The sequence below is a fragment of the Lycium ferocissimum genome, unplaced genomic scaffold (assembly GCF_029784015.1).
Source record: "Lycium ferocissimum isolate CSIRO_LF1 unplaced genomic scaffold, AGI_CSIRO_Lferr_CH_V1 ctg9652, whole genome shotgun sequence".
NCBI classification, from domain to species: Eukaryota; Viridiplantae; Streptophyta; class Magnoliopsida; order Solanales; family Solanaceae; genus Lycium; species Lycium ferocissimum.
The window spans coordinates 4143-15562 of record NW_026727829.1 but is presented as its reverse complement, the minus strand read 5'-3'; the positions used below and the strand labels follow the sequence as shown (position 1 = coordinate 15562).

Below are 11420 nucleotides of genomic sequence, written 5' to 3'. Positions count from 1 at the left end.
CTTCTACTATTGATTGTCCTTGTGATGTTTGTCCTTTGGCTAGGCAATCTAAACTACCATTTCCTACTAGTTCTATCAAGACTAAGTGTATTTTTGAATTAATCCACATTGACACATGGGGTCCTTATAAATCACCAACTCATAATGGTTACAAATATTTCCTTACAATTGTTGATGACTTTAGTAAGTGTACTTGGACTTATTTACTTAGTACAAAAGAGTAATGTCTTCTCCATGCTTAAACATTTTTGTCCATGGTGGAAAGACAATTTAATCACAAAGTGAAGGTCATACGATACGATAATGCTCTAGAATTAGGTAGTGGTACCGCCTACCTTCCGAATTTTTAAATCACAAGGCATTTTTCATCAAACTTCTTGCATTGGGACCCCTCAACAAAATGGTATTGTTGAGAGAAAACATAGACACCTTTTGGAAACCTCTAGGGCACTTTTGCATCAATCTAAATTACCTATTTGTTATTGGGGGAATGTTTGCTCACCGTACGTTCTTAATACACATTTCCCTCATCTGTTCTTAAAGGCAAAACTCCCTATGAACTGATTTTTGGTAAACCTCCTATATACAACTTCCTAAGGTCATTTGGATGTTTATGTTTTGCTTCTACTTCTCCTCAGAATAGATCCAAATTTTCCCCACAGAGCTAGAACTTGCATTTCATTGGGTACCCCCGGGGTCAAAAGGGATACAAACACGGAACTCTCCACTAGAAAGATTTTTATCTCTAGAGATGTCCATTTCATGGTCCGTGTTTCCCTTCTCATCTCGATCCGTTTCTAATCCTATTTTTTCCTCTTACCCTCATAGCCCTGCTTGTTTTGATCCTATCATCTCTGATGTTTTTCAACTGGATTCTAATCCTCTTATTGTTGCCCAAATTCCTGATTCTAATCATCCTGCAACTCCCCTCAACCCCTCTCCCTCCTCGCCTCCCATTCTTCATCCCGAACCCCCTCCCCCCCCCCCCCCCATTGCCCCTCCTCTTATCCCCACTAGATCCTCAACCGAACAATCAAACCTCCAAGTTACTTGTCTGATTACTTATGCAATTCAGTTGTCATCACTGACCTCTCTTCATGTTTCTCTACTGCTGTCACACCCCAAGTTTTTCTTGTTTCTTCTCTTTCTATTTGCAATCAACAGGTATTGAATTCTATTTCACAAATCAAGAACCTATTAGTTTTTCTCACACCTCCCACCTCTCTTCCGAAATACCTATTTACGCTTCTAATATTTTTGACAAATTAAAAAATATTTATATTTTTTTACTATAATTATTAGCCTCTTATCAATATCGGCGTTTCATTATTCTATTACGGTTACTAGCTATTATTATTATTAGTTCAAATACGAGCCCAATTCACCTCCAATATTTTCGGATTAACCCAAAACAATTTTCATAAGCCACTACCCAATTTTATTCACCCCAACCCAATTTTCAGACCAATCCACATTTTTAATATCCAATTCATATTTTAAATTCACCCCAGCCCAAAAGAAATACAAACCGGGACCAGCCATTACCCGTTTAATTTGTACCCGACCCGGATTCGTTCAATTAATAGGAAACCCTTTTTCCTTTTTTTTTTCATCTCCGCCGCCCCCATCGCTCCTCTCTCTCTCCGCTCCCTTCTCTTCTTCATCATCATCCTTCGCCCCACCACCGCCGCCTACACCCCGCTCCCACTTCCCTCTGTTCCCCACTTTCCTCTTCACGCTCCTCTCTCTCCTCTTCGCAACAAACCCTAAATCGCCTTATAAATAATCGGTTCCAAATCAGTTTGGAGGAGGATTTTTTTTTTTTATGGAATCCAAGAATCAAGAAATTCCCCCCAAGAAATCCATTATAAAGAGAGGATTTTTAGCCAAGAAATCCCCAAGAAAGTATTTTTTTAGCCAAGAAATCCCCTGCAAAGTATTTTTTTTTAGCTGTCACAATATCACAAAAATATCGAATCAAAAATACTCAAACAATTTTTTTTTTCGTCTGTTCTGTGGTTGTTGTGAATCCGAGTTTCGCAACCTCGAATTTGAAGTGTTTCGAGTGTGAATCGGAGACCCGCACCCACTTCGCTGCACTCAAAAAAGGTAATATTCCTCCCTTTTATTTATTTTAGCATTTATTAGCTATTTTCTGCTTATACGTGCTAGATTGTTTAGTGTAGTAGTGTTAATTGCTAGATTAGTTGTTGCTTGCATATGTTAATTACTATTCTTTCCTAGCATGTTTATCAGTCGCTAGTTTTAAGCCCATTTGAATCCAGTTTGGTTATATTTGATCATGTTTAAATCTTGTTTAGTTATGTTTTATGAGTGTTACCTTCCTGCTTTAGTCCCTCTCCTTCGCATTATCGTCTTTAAAAACTGATTAGGGTATGATATGTGCGGTTATTTAGTGATTAGCATTAGTCGACAAGTGATTAGTATGTTTATAGCTTATTCACATAATATGGATGAAGATTAGTTATAATCATATGATTTTGTCCCTGTTTAAAAGGTTTAGGTACCGTCTATCTTGTAGTGTTGTCTTAACTTAGTATAGCTTCCTCTAATTAAATTTGGCTAGTAGAGATCAATCATGAATCTATTATTTTAAGTTCAAGCAGATTTGGTCATATGGTTCTAACTGTATCAATGCTTTGTTGCCAGTTTATTTGCAATGTTCCTTAGCTAAATTTAAATCAGTAATCTTCCTTCTCCCTTTGCTTCAGTTCTGTTCTATGTAAACTTATCCCTTTAATTAGTTTCATTTGTTTAGGTTAGTTTTTAGTTTAGTTATTTGCATTTTAGCTGTTTGTTATGCTATTAGCCTGCTTTCCCTTGTTATTCTTAGTAGATCGTGTTCATATCCGCCTATTAATCATTAGTTCATGAATATGTTGTTAAGTTTAGTTCATAGTTTCTGCTTATTTGGTGAAAGTGATGCTTAAATGCCTATAGATTAAGTTAATCATATTAGTTGTTTAGCTTAAGTTGATTAGTATTGAATGTTAGTATGTAAATCTGGACATATATGGTAATTTTTTTTCAAACATAGATGATGCGTAGTATCATGGTACTTAATTAGTGTTTAGATATGCTATCTTGGATTAGTCCTCTATGTGTAAATGATAGTGTAATCCTCTGTGTAAGCATGATTAGTCTCATTGTTGTTGATGTACACCCGCATATAGCATGATTATTTTGGTTTAATCTAGATATGATCTGCTAGTTCTGTGTTAAACTCTGATAGTTAATGTATCTTTTGGTCAGTTGAATATTCAAGTTACCAATTGAGGTTTAGTGTTGCCTATAGGATTTGACATCCTGAAGTACTTAATATTGTGGTTTATAAAATGCTTAGTGCTCCTATTTGTTCAATTCCTATCATTAGCATGTTTTTAAAAAAAAAAAAATATAATTGAGCCCTGTTTACCTAAATGTTTAAATTCCTACTCATCTGATGGTTCATGAAGAGTTAGATTTAACAAGACTTTTGAATGAGTTTCAAATTAGTTAAATGAGATCTTAAAATGTAAAAGAGACTTGAAAAGGTATTTGGTATTTTCAGGTTTTAACATACCTGTTTAAACTTGTTTTCCCCTAGTTTAAACATGGAATTTGCCTAGAATTTGTTTGATATTGAGTTAATCTTAATCCTTTAACGAGTACTCTATCTTCTCATGTTTATTTGAAATCTTGTAGTTAAAAGGTATCAGTGATGGTTTAAGCTATCAATGTGTGTCTTGCTTAAACTATTTTGCATCTGTTTGGGTAGCCCCCCTAAGTTTGAACCTTAGAAGACTGATGTTGGACTTGTTCAGTCCCTTCCCCTTCTGCTTATGTGAGAAAACTTTTTATATGTCTTTGGTAAACAATTTGAAGATATGGATAGGAATTTTGGCATGATCCTTTTTCCCTTTGGCTGTGCTTTTGAAGTGAGTTGCATACTGTGAAAGGGTTTACCCTATTGAATATGGGTCTTCTTTCTCAAACTTGAAGCCATGTTGGTCATATGCTGCCCTGTTCCAAACTTTGCTAGATAAACTGATGTGATACTTGTTTAAGTCATACTTTGGCCCAGAAATCTGTTAAGTGTCTCAACTTGGTTAATGCTTATATATTTGATCATCTAACGGACTGTTTTGTTTACTTATGCATGAGATATTGGTATATTCTGGTTTAATATACCTGTAAGTCTCTGTATTTTGATATCAATCTCTAGAAAACCTTGTTGGTCCTGTATATGCATGAATATTCCCCATTTGAGTTCTGCATATGATGTACACTTGCACGCTTGTTTGTTTTGTTCTGTGTGACCTGAATTAATTCGAGTGGAATATAGAGTGCTAGGTGTCCGCACTCGGTTTAAGTTTTTATTTGTTTGTTCAAAAAACCATCAATATATTCACCCAAAAAATAATCTGCTGCTTTAACTGTGTTATTAAGTAATTAATGTCCTGTTTGAATCATATATTCCCCTCCTATTTCTGTCCAAAGTCTCTAATGACCAACTGTTATTCCCAGCATATGATGTGTGAATACTCTTATAATTTTGTTGGTGCTGAAATGAATCGAAATACATTCTTTCAAAACATGAATTGAAGTACATCTTTTTTTTCTAGGCTAAAAGCAAGAAATTGCATGAATGTTTGGTGATTCTGTGTCTGCTTCTAGCATTTTATGTGTCCGTGCATTGCAAGTGTATTGTGTATGAATGTGTATACATGGAATATACTTAGATATACATAGTATACATATAACCTACTTTCTCCTTTGAATTTGTATCTTTTTGTTTAAGCCTTATTGATCGTATACTAATCTTTTTCTCTCATATCTTTTATGCATGAACCGCATACGAGTTCGAGGGACTCGTTATTCTTCCACATTCGATCTTGGGCCAAAGCCCAACAATAACGGACTGCAGCAGCTCAAAATGGGCTGAACCCATTCAATTTTATTTACTCCTCTATTTTATTCTTTAAGCATTTAATTTATATTGCATGATTAACATTTTGTTTTGTTAATTTAGATAAACCTTAGTGAAATTAGCAAGTTTAGTTTAGTAGTGGGTAGTTAGTTTAAGGAAGACTAAAAAATTAATTCAATAAGTTTCATTCTCTTCTTCATGCCAAATTATCTATAATGTCTAATATTTATTTTATTGGGAATGATCAATTTGCAAATAGCACGACTATATATTTTTATCATAAACGTTTTAAAACGTCAATAATATGTAAATATAAACTCTAGTATATTTATAAATAACTCTTCAAGTTTGAATTAATCACACATATTTTTAGCTAAGTATATTTAATAAGGAATAATAAAAGGGTTAAAGAAAACTCATATTAGCTATTTTGATATATTATACTCTTAAATGCAAAAAAAAAAAAATCCATTATTATCTCATCATTTGAGTTATTTTAAATATTTATCAAATATTGCTTAAACTTGCATTTTTCTTCTGTTTATATACAAATTAATATATTTTGCAAATCTCATTCTTATATAGCATTATTATATATTCTCATTTAAAGTTTTAACAACCTTTATAAATCTTATTCTAAATAGTATTTAAAGACATCTTTTTATGCAAATTATTATTTTTGTAAGTTCTAAACAACATTGTTACACTTTCCTTCAAAAAAATTATAGCAATATTTACAAGCCATTTTCTTAAATTTTAAATATTACATCATCTTTAACCTTAATTAATTAACCTAAGTTTGGCCGGATAACCGTAAGTTAACGGATCTTAAAGGATGCCTAACCCCTTCCCTTTAGGATAATATAGAACCCTTACCTAGAATCACACTGGTTAAGCAGACCATTAACGGAGGTTTAGTTAGCTTTACCTTAGTTAATGTTTAGGTGCCCTAATTCACCTTAAAATCAATTAGGTGGCGACTCCTTAAAAACAATAAATAGGAATCACCAATACGTCATACTCCTAATTTTGACCCCGGTTAAAATGGGGTGTGACAGCTTGGCGACTCCGCTGGGGACATTAGGTTCTAACCATAACAGACTTAGGTTAATAAATAATTTGTATAAAGTTTTGTTTGCTTTATTTTGCCTTTATTATTATTTTTCCTTATATATTTTAAGTGTTCTATTGTTTTATTCCTTATGTGATATTTCTATGTAATATGTATATTACTGCTTTCCTTAAACTGGCATTCCGTTCATATTTCTCCACTTCTGGAAAACTCACACTATCACACGTACACGCGAGGTGTGCTTAGCGCACCCGCAAATTTCTTCGTAGAACCCAAATTTTAGGAGATTGGCGTGGATTTCGCGGGGTGTCCGAATAACGGTGACCGCGTAGCCTTCTCACTCGAGCAGTCCGCTCGGGAACCTTGTGTCTAGTAAACCCACTCTTAGTCTACCTAGGGTAGAGCGAAAACCAAAACCTTGTAAGGACATGCATCATTTTAAACCTAGGAAGCTTAATACCCCTGGTGTATTGAGTTCATTAGTCAACCTCACCAAATGTCCAAATGAGTCCATGACTCTGAGTGACACTATTCACTATTTATGTGTTTTATTTGAAGGACAAATGTGAAGAATATGTGGACCTAGTACTCTATAGATAAATATTTTAGGAAAACTAATGTTTTGTTGCAGGTTGTCATGGAGCATCCGATTAATGCCGGAGGGTTGAAGACAATTAAAAGAAATTAGTGGAGATGAAGTGTTAGATATCTTAGATTAATTTTGAATTGTATTATTAAACGTAATAAATTTTTATTTTCTTGTAAATTAGTTTTAGGAAGAGTTATGGAATGATACATAAAAGACATGTTTGTCCTTCAAATATTCGTTAGGCCTACCTCTGGCATAAAGAGGTCCCTTGCATTATAGAACGCGATGTATTATGTGCAATAATGTGTTTATGTGCGATAATATGTTCTTACCGTATACTGACTTGTTTTCTTTTTCTTTTCTTTTTATCTTTTCTTTTAAACTTATTTTCAAAAAGAAGAGGTTGACTTGTGCTAAAGGGGAACTGGCGGAGCATTCATATTTTACACGGTCTAAAGCCAACTTAATACCGATTAAATTTGAAACTCACAAAATTTCTTTGAGTGCAGGAACTTTTTAGATGTGAATTTTGGAAGGGTAGAAGATCCCCAGATCATTGGCACTGCATCATTAATAATCATAGATCAAGCACCGCATTTAGGCTTGTTCGCCTTTAATAGAACATTTCAGGCTTGTTCGCCTTTAATTGATCATTTTAGGTTTGTTCGCCTTTAATTAAACATTTTAGGTTTGTTCGCCTTTAATTGAAAAGAAAAGGAGTGCATTTCAAAACATTTTACGACAAGATTCACAAATGGAAGTTTTAGATTGATTTCATTTTACCATTGTCCCAACTACTTTCTTCGAGTAGCTAATAGGAACATAAAAAAAAAAAAAAATTAAAAAAAAAAAACAAAGTTCAATCATGCAAGGTTGGGCTACCGGAAGTGAAATCAGCAAGAAGAGACTTAATGACTTCATCTTCATCATCTTCCTCTCTATGGCCATAACCAATAGCAGCATTATTGTCCGAACCGGGACCACTATCGCAGTAAGTATCAAAAGAAGCCTGCAATTTCGCCATACCCATAAGCTTCCTCCTCTTGTGGTCAGCCTTGAAACAAGATTGCCTTAATCTCTTTGTTTTCTCCTCAAGTTCCATGTCTGGAATTTCTTCCATCCTTTTCTTCTCTTCCTCTAATGAATCTATCACATCCTTCCACTTTTGTTCCATACCATTTCCTTCCCCCCTCTTCAATTCCTGCAAATATTCATCATCGAAACAAGGGTAACATGTTTATATAGAGAATGAATCTTAACGTTCTTTTTCTAAACGAAATATTAAGAGAATATAATATTATTACATAAACTAAAAAGGAATTTTTTTTTATCACCATAATATTATATGAAAAACAAGAGTGTATAAAAGATGTGTATATAGAGAGAGAGTGAACCTTAACATTCTTGATTAGTGTTTGAAGACTCATTAACTTCCTATGTGGCCACCTTTGAATTCCCAAATCCCTACATCTTATCTTCAAAAATGTCACCCCAATATTAAGTTCCTTGGCCGCTTGAATTATTGGCATATAAAAGTACTTTGAAATTGTTTCTCGAGACAACATTTTTTGCTTCCCTTTTTCCGTTATAATTTCCTCAACACGATCATTAGTCATTATCTTTTCTTGATTTCCAAAAATTCCTGGTAATTGGGTACTTAATCCAAATCCACCGCTCATTTCACTCCACATCCCTGCACCCATAACATTATAACACATTAGCTAATTTATTTAGAACAAATACTATTAGTGTATACAAATAGATATTCGAATATGACCGTCACACAGGGTAGGGTTATAAAAAGATGAATGAAATGGATCTTCAAGAGTAAAATCCATCATCAAAGGATTGTTAGCGCATCAAAAGCGAAATCATACGATGATCGATAGCGTAGTGTCCCGAATTACCTTGCATTTTTTCTTGGATTGGATTCAAAAGGAAGGATCCCGAGGCATATATGCGATTGGTTCTATATGAACGGATGTTTACAAGTGGACGGCTAGATCTTGAAGATGCACATCACTCTTTTAAAACGCTTTTTGGAAAGTAGTTTGCTTTTATGACTCCTTTCATAAAGTTGTCGGCCATCGGGGTTTCACCTGAGGGGTAAAAGACTTTTTGAAAAGTGGAACGGCTGCTTTTATAAAGCTTGTCGGCCACAAAAATCAATGAGCAGAAAGAAAATAAAAAAAAATAAAAATAAATAAAAAAAAAAAATCCGGAATTGTGTATAGATACGTATTGTTTTTTTTAGACGTATATAAGCGATAACAAATCTGTAATACGTCAAAGCCATGATATACAAATCAAGAATCAATTAATTACGTTATATAAGTACGGTTAAGAAATCTATATTGACAAGAAATAATTTGTATTAGTACTTATACACATAAGAAATATATAAAGACAAGACTAGTACTTTAAAGTAAATTATCTACCCTAAGTCTACAATACAGTGACTTATACCTTATATTTGACTAATCATTTTAATTTGGGCTTTGTCCGCCTTATATTTGACTAATCATTTTAATTTGGGCATGTCCGCCTTTATAATAGGACTTGGTTAATTTATTTGGGCATGTCCGCCTTAAAATTGGACGTATTAAGTTTTTTTTTTCAAAAAGAGCACTGATATTGCACTTGCATTCGCACTACTTTTACCTTGAATGATTTTCATACTAATCGCACACTAATGCTACTTTTATCTCAAATATTTTATACCACTCTCACGCTAGCATTATTTTTATCAAATATTTTGTACTGATCTCACGCTAGTACTATTTTTATCTCAAATATTTTGTACTGATCTCGCACTGGCACAATTTTTACCTCAAATATTTTGTACTTGCACAACTTTTACCTCACATATTTTGTACGAATCGCGCGCTTGCACTATTTTTTTTATATATCGAAATAATATCGCACTAATTTTTTTTTTTTACACCTGCATTAATTTTATCTAGGAGTAATTCCACGCTTCTTGTAAAAGGAAAGAAAGTACGTAATGTTTACAGCCTTGCAAGGACTATGCACCGAACGGTTTGAGTTTTCTTAGGACTAATTATGCCCCCCAACTGCTAACAACTCTCAAATTTTACAAAGATTTTCAAATGAATCGATGTACAAATATTTTCTATTGCTTTCAAATGCTTCGCACAAAATGCTTTCAAATGCACAACATATGCACTACTGCTCTCGAAGGCTCTGCATAAATAATTTCAAACGCACTGCGCATGAATCGCACTACTATTTTTAAACGCATTATCGCTTTCAAATACCCTACGCAAATGCTTTCAAATTAAGCGCATAAATGCTTTACACCATGAGTCATACTGGTTTTAAAACCTCATTTTCATCAGCCATCGGGCTTTAAAAGAAAACCTCATTATGCAAGCTTGGGAAGCCTCATTTTCATAAATCATTTGGCTTAAATAGCCTCATCTCCATATCTGGTGTAGGGCCCATTTCCATTAATCGTCGCCAAAAGGCATCATTTTCATAAATCATTCGGCCCTCCTTTTATAAAATAAAAAAAAAAAAAAAAAAAAAAAAAAACCTCAAAAGTTCTTATTCACGAACTACGCCTGGCCTGATTCCTTTGGGATACGTAGACAACCCAAGGCGGGTTCGGCCCTTCTATTTTAAAAATTTCAAAGTCTTTGGTTTGTCCAACCACTTCAGTTCATATAAGACACATAAGGATTTTGTATGAAGTTTTAGTCTTCGCGTTGTTTAAATTTATGTGTCCTAGTAACTTGAGACTGGGACAAATTTTCGAAATCGATCAAAATCGCTTCCAAAAATTTTCTTTATATCTTCTCACTTTTCAACTGTTTAGAACAAAGCGCCTCCAGGATTGGAAACTGGGGCAATTTTTAGAAATGACGCAAAAGTGTTCTTAAATGATTTTAAATAAAGTTCGTTCATATCTTTCAAGAAATATCGATAAGTTCGAATTCGAGTCTTCACAATCATTTTATCTATTAGAGCCACTAAGTTTTTTTTTTTCTTTTTTTCGAAGTCATCCAAATCTCATTACTCTTATTTTCAAAATACACTTTTTATTACTTATAACTGAAACTCCTTGGCAAAGCAAAATATCTGGTGGGGCCTCGAAGAACGTGGACACGATCGGGATGAGAATCACTTCAAGGACCAAGTTCCCCAACAAGCACAAGTCAACCAATTTTCTTTTAACTCACAATTTTTCTTTGATGAGACAGGTTTCAATTAACACAGATGTGGCGCATATTTGACTCTTCTTCAAATTGTGGACGTGATCAAAGAGTTATCGTTTTTAAAAGTGGACATGAATTTATCTTCTCAACCAAAGGCTATAAGCGTAAATTCTTTTTATTTACATATTCTTACCACTAATAGTTGTTTCAGCTCGTGGCATTTTCTCGATGGATCAAGGGCATATAATTGTGGATTTAACTTTCTTCAAAGTGGATACGGACATGGTCACCTATTATCGGGTTAAACTCCTCAATTCTATCATCACTTTATATATACTTATTTATTTCAAGTCGATAACAAGTTATTTTAAGAATGTGGTATTTATTAAGATAACAAGATCGAAACCTCACATCATATGTTAAATTGTGGGGACAATTTAACTTCCGTCACAACAGGACATGGATTAGAATATGAACATAAATGTGGATATACCTTTCTACAATACAATTTTTAAAGTGGACATGAGTTTACATTTTTACACTGAGGACGTGAAAGTGAAAGTGGATTTATATTTTTTTACATTATAAAATTTGTGGAAAGGGACGTGGATTTATTATGAACATTGTGAAAGTGAAAGTGGATTTATATTT

General features: G+C 33.8%; 1 protein-coding gene across 1 annotated transcript; it reads right to left on the bottom strand.

Moving 5' to 3' along the window:
• Positions 1 to 7450: 7450 nt before the first annotated feature.
• Positions 7451 to 8294, bottom strand: LOC132046149 (protein RKD1-like). The gene is made up of 2 exons (XM_059436703.1): positions 7986 to 8294; positions 7451 to 7792 (listed from the first exon to the last, which is right to left on the bottom strand). Exons 1-2 carry the CDS (start codon positions 8292 to 8294, stop codon positions 7451 to 7453), a joined length of 651 nt encoding a protein of 216 aa, XP_059292686.1.
• Between the last annotated feature and the right edge of the window lie 3126 nt (positions 8295 to 11420).